The sequence below is a fragment of the Coregonus clupeaformis genome, chromosome 28 (genome assembly GCF_020615455.1).
Source record: "Coregonus clupeaformis isolate EN_2021a chromosome 28, ASM2061545v1, whole genome shotgun sequence".
NCBI lineage: Eukaryota > Metazoa > Chordata > Actinopteri > Salmoniformes > Salmonidae > Coregonus > Coregonus clupeaformis.
In genome coordinates, this window is record NC_059219.1 from 11,787,684 (window position 1) to 11,793,683 (window position 6,000).

The 6,000-nt window shown below is 41.6% G+C and overlaps 1 protein-coding gene across 1 annotated transcript in view; it reads right to left on the reverse strand.

Moving 5' to 3' along the window:
* nkd2b (NKD inhibitor of WNT signaling pathway 2b) overlaps positions 1-5,671 on the reverse strand; it is a 72,395-nt gene extending 66,724 nt beyond the window's left edge. The window contains exons 1-3 of the mRNA XM_041870807.2: positions 5,343-5,671; positions 5,208-5,234; positions 4,989-5,080 (exon numbers count right to left, since the gene is read on the reverse strand). Coding sequence (XP_041726741.1) covers positions 4,989-5,080; positions 5,208-5,234; positions 5,343-5,367 — 144 coding nt within the window. The 5' untranslated portion in view covers positions 5,368-5,671. The remainder of the gene's footprint in view (positions 1-4,988; positions 5,081-5,207; positions 5,235-5,342) is intronic.
* Between the last annotated feature and the right edge of the window lie 329 nt (positions 5,672-6,000).

The following is a 6,000-nucleotide window of genomic DNA, read 5'->3' on the forward strand; positions in this document are numbered from 1 at the left end:
GGAGAGTGGACAAAAATAATACCTATGTGAGAATGCTGTTCATTGACAGCTCAGCATTCAACACCATAGTGCCCTCCAAGCTCATCACTAAGCTAAGGACCCTAGGCCTGAACACCTCTGAAACTGGATCCTGGAATTCCTGACGGGACGCCCCCAGGAGGTGAGGGTAGGCAACAACACATCCGCCACACTGACCCACAACACAGGGGCCCCTCAGGGGTGCATGCTTAGTCCCCTCCTGTACTCCCTGTTCACCCACGACTGCGTGGGCTCACACGACTCCAACACCATCAAGTTTGCAGATGACACAACAGTGGTAGGCCTGATCACCGACGACAATGAGACAGCCTATAGGGAGGAGGTCAGAGACCTGGCAGTGTGGTGCCAGGACAACAACCTCTCCCTCAATGTGAGCAAGACAAAGGAGCTGATTGTGGACTACAGGAAAAGGAGGGCAGAGCCCGCCCCCATTCACATCGACGGGGCTGTAGATGAGCGGGTCGAGAGTTTGAAGTTCCTCGGTGTCCACAGCACCAATAAACTATCATGGTCCAAACACACCAAGACAGTCGTGAAAAGGGCACGACAACACCTCTGAAAAGATGTACCATAGGCCCTCAGATCCTCAAAAAGTTATACAGCTGCAACATCGAGAGCATCTTGACTGGCTGCATCACTGCTTTTTTTCAAAGCCTCCAGCCACCCAAGCAACAGACTGTTCTCTCTGCTACCAAGCGGTACCAATACAACAAGTCTGGAACCAACAGGATCCGGAACAGCTTCTACCCCCAGGCCATAAGTTTCTAAACAAGACCGCTAAATAGTTAATCAAATGGCTACCTGGACTGACCCATTTTTGGGTCACTCTCTTGCACTGACTCTACGCACACACACTGGACTCTACCCACACACTCACACCCCACTGATTCAGAGGGGTTGGGTTAAATGCGGGAGACACATTTGGGTTGAATGCATTCAGCTGTGCAGCTGACTAGGTATACCCCTTTCCTTTCCTTTTCCCCATATTCCCACACACACACACACTTTCACACGCTGCTGCTAGTCACTTTACCCCTACGTACAGTACATAGCTACCTCAATTACCTCGTACTCCCTGTATATAGCCATGTTCTTTTCTACTCCCTGTTATTTTAGCCATTTTATTTTATTTCTAGCCATGTTATTTTCTACTCCCTGTATATAGCCATGTTATTTTCTACTTCCTGTATATAGACACGTTATTTTCTACTCCCTGTATATAGACACGTTATTTTCTACTCCCTGTATATAGACATGTTATTTTCTACTCCCTGAATATAGCCATGTTATTTTCTACTCCCTGTATATAGACATGTTATTTTCTACTCTCTGTATATAGACACGTTATTTTCTACTCCCTGTATATAGACACGTTATTTTCTACTCCCTGTATATATACATGTTATTTTCTACTCCCTGTATATAGCCATGTTATTTTCTACTCCCTGTATATAGACATGTTATTTTCTACTCTCTGTATATAGACACGTTATTTTCTACTCCCTGTATATAGACATGTTATTTTCTACTCCCTGTATATAGGCATGTTATTTTCTACTCCCTGTATATAGACATGTTATTTTCTACTCCCTGTATATAGACACGTTATTTTCTACTTCCTGTATATAGACACGTTATTTTCTACTCCCTGTATATAGACACGTTATTTTCTACTCCCTGTATATAGACATGTTATTTTCTACTCCCTGTATATAGACATGTTATTTTCTACTCCCTGTATATAGACATGTTATTTTCTACTCCCTATATATAGACATGTTATTTTCTACTCCCTGTATATAGACATGTTATTTTCTACTCCCTGTATATAGACACGTTATTTTCTACTCCCTGTATATAGCCATGTTATTTTCTACTGGGCCAATTGTGTGACACAGCCTGGGATCGAACCGGGTCTGTAGTGACACCTCTAGCACTGCGATGCAGTGCCTTAGACCGCTGCGCCACTCGGGAGGCCCCACTATCACTATCTTTATATATATATATTTTTTTTTTCTTTAACTCTGCATTATTGGAAAAGGATCCATAAGTAAGCATTTCACTATTAGTCTGTTGTCTACGAAGCAGGTGACAAATAAAATTAGATTTGATTTGAAAAATGTATGCACTCACTAACTGTAAGTGGCTCTGGATAAGAGCTTCTGCTAAATGACTAAGAAATGTCAAAAAATTAAATTTGAGTGGGACCAACCCACCTCCTAAAGCCTGATAACATCCCAGCCGGAGCTGTTTGGTGGTTTGTGTGTGTGTGTGTGTGTGTGTGTGTGTGTGTGTGTGTGTGTGTGTGTGTGTGTGTGTGTGTGTGTGTGTGTGTGTGTGTGTGTGTGTGTGTGTGTGATGGTGGTTTTCACCCTTAGGGTGAAAATTCCTGTGAAGTGGAGGAAAATTGTCTTTTAATTTGCCATGAGTGGGCGGTAATAACCCTCTGATACGATCCATCTCCTGCAGTATTAAAGACATGACAGCCTTATAGCCACCCACCTTAACAGGACCCACGTCACTACCTCTGAGTGAACCAACTGCTCATAATTCCTGTCTGAATGGCTCAGTCCCAAATGGCACCCTATTCCCTTATAGTGCACTACTTTTGACCAGGGCACTGGTCTGAAGGCTCTGTGCCCGTCGCACCCCTCAACATGACATGCTAATTGAAGTGATGTAATGTTATGTCATGGAGACAGAGAGAGAGGGGGGCTGCCCGCTGGGAGCTAAGCCTGACTATAATAGGAGCCATTGAGAATAAGACACAGACAAACCTACCCAGAGGGCTTAAAGCGGCAATCAGCAGTTGAAACAATAACAAAGCGCAGTCCCCACCACGGTTTCGCTAAAAAGCTGAGGGATGGGGTTGGAGAAATTTAACCACTCTCAAATTCATAGACAGAGCTATGGATGCAAGGACTGACCATCCATTATATCGAAATGATAGTTGTAACCATGTTTTGAGGCTATACACGGTTTGTTTACATTTACTTTGTTGACAAACATTGGAGTAAAACAAGTTTATATTTTGGGTTCTGATGGGGTACGATAGTTGAACTAAGCTCATGAGGCATTTAGAACTTATATTCTTCAAGAATCAATGGGTACATATCATTCATTTATAAGTCAAAAAATTGATGTAGCAACTGCAGATTGCCCCTTTAAGGCTGTTATAACCTCTTCAATATGCAGCCCAGCCAGGATGTTATAACCTCTTCAATATGCAGCCCAGCCAGGATGTTATAACCTCTTCAATATGCAGCCCAGCCAGGATGTTATAACCTCTTCAATATGCAGCCCAGCCAGGATGTTATAACCTCTTCAATATGCAGCCCAGCCAGGATGTTATAACCTCTTCAATATGCAGCCCAGCCAGGATGTTATAACCTCTTCAATATGCAGCCCAATCAGGCTGTTATAACCTCTTCAATATGCAGCCCAATCAGGCTGTTATAACCTCTTCAATATGCAGCCCAATCAGGCTGTTATAACCTCTTCAATATGCAGCCCAGCCAGGATGGTATAACCTCTTCAATATGCAGCCCAGCCAGGATGTTATAACCTCTTCAATATGCAGCCCAGCAAGGCTGTTATAACCTCTTCAATATGCAGCCCAGCAAGGCTGTTATAACCTGTCTAATATGCAGCCCAGCCAGGATGTTATAACCTGTCTAATATGCAGCCCAGCCAGGATGTTATAACCTGTCTAATATGCAGCCCAGTCAGGATGTTATAACCTGTCTAATATGCAGCCCAGCAAGGCTGTTATAACCTGTCTAATATGCAGCCCAGCCAGGATGTTATAACCTGTCTAATATGCAGCCCAGCCAGGATGTTATAACCTGTCTAATATGCAGCCCAGCCAGGATGTTATAACCTGTCTAATATGCAGCCCAGTCAGGATTTATAACCTGTCTAATATGCAGCCCAGCCAGGATGTTATAACCTGTCTAATATGCAGCCCAGCCAGGATGTTATAACCTGTCTAATATGCAGCCCAGTCAGGATGTTATAACCTGTCTAATATGCAGCCCAGTCAGGATGTTATAACCTGTCTAATATGCAGCCCAGCCAGGATGTTATAACCTGTCTAATATGCAGCCCAGCCAGGATGTTATAACCTGTCTAATATGCAGCCCAGTCAGGCATTTACCTCCCCGATAACAATCTGCAACTTCACACACATCAACATGTCTTTGCAAAGGCCTTTGAATGCTTACTTAATGACTGTAGATCACAATTAGTTTTTTCCTGTTAGTGTGTGGTAGAGAGAGCATTTAATCTGCAGGTAGAGGGAAAGGGATTATACAACACTGCACTTCTGACAACCTTGAACTGCCAGACAGACTGAGACCACACCCCAGTCAGCGTCCTTTTCTAAATTAAGTAGTGAAAACTTTCCCCTTCAGTTACCAACTCTTTCTATATGCCATGCTTTACAAAACTGTACACGTTTCTGGGAGGGAAAAACTGATGCGCAAACATCAACAAAATAAATGCTAGAAAACAACCTCAAAATTGTGGATACAAATCTTAATTTGAACATTAAATATTTCCTATGAATAAATTGCATTTTCTGGAGGGCTAGTCCCCAAACGATGTTTGAATCATGAAGGAGTTAATTGATTTGTCCTCTTGGGGCAGCATTAGAGGAACTTATAACCATAATTGATCCCAACTGTAGACCATCTATGGACCATCTAATTTGGGCAATTAGAAACTACAAACTTCTCAAGGTTGACCATAGCCTAATTTTACAACAACCTGTGTTAAGAGTAATGTATTTAAATTATCATAGAATATTATCAAAAAGCATTATTTTCAGTATCCAAATAATTATCATAATTAGCCAAATTCTTATTACTTTTTTGTATCATTTTATCCAAGAAAGCACATAGAAAAATATATTTTTTAAAGGTGTCAAATACAAGTGTTTCGTTTCTTACCTGAATGTTCTTCAGTTTGTGATCCGAGTCGCAGTACCTCCCGCATTCTTCCATCCCTCTTCGGAGGAAAGCGTTCACAACAAAACTGTCTCCTAGAAATCGGGAGGAAATTATAATTAATATCAATGATACCAACTGTGTCTAGATAATAAGATAATGTAACGTTTAAAACAAGGTTTAACGCCTTATTTCTAAAGGCTGATAGAGGTTTATTCTCACCTTCAGGGTTCTCTCTGCGTTTACCCGCTTTAGATCCCAGCACACATGGAAATACAAACGAGAAATTCGTTACAATGTGAACAACATATTCATCAATCATCAATCAGTATGGAATATTCAAAAAATGTTTCTTACCATGTTTGGACTGAAGTTTCCCCATTTTTAAGTCCCTTTTTCCTTGATTACTGTCCAGTTCTTTACCAATCCGTCATGGATAACCCAGTCTATTGGTCAACATTGTCACATTGTGTCCACGTTTTTGCAAGAAAATAGTACATCTAACTTTCTCCAGGCGCATTCAAAATTACCAAGATACAGACATGTTTTCTTTTTCTGTACAGAAACAACGTTCTTTCTCTCCAAACAAATCCCGAGAGAGGAGAGGTTATAGTAGGCTTGCTCTTTAGCGTCAGACAAGCCAACTGACTGAATGGAAGAATGTGTGTCTGTCTGGCGGTAGCGTACCGCAGAGCAGGAGGCGCTCAACTCAATCTGAGTAGTTGGCCTGGCTATAGGCTATACATCCTCAAAGTCTCGGCTAAATGCCGTCCCCTGTTGGACTGAATTCAAATAGGTATTAACTTTTGCTGGTGATTTTGTTCCAGCATAACAATATACAGTATATTTAGATTTATGGCCATGTTTGTGTCCATACTGTTGAATCTGCATATCTTGTTATATGAGGTGAGTTCTTGTAATTTGACAATTTCCTAGTATAAAAAAAGATACTGATAACCAACTTTCCCCTATTCATTTGGGAGTACAATGTACAAAGAGAGTTTGGTGTCTGTCA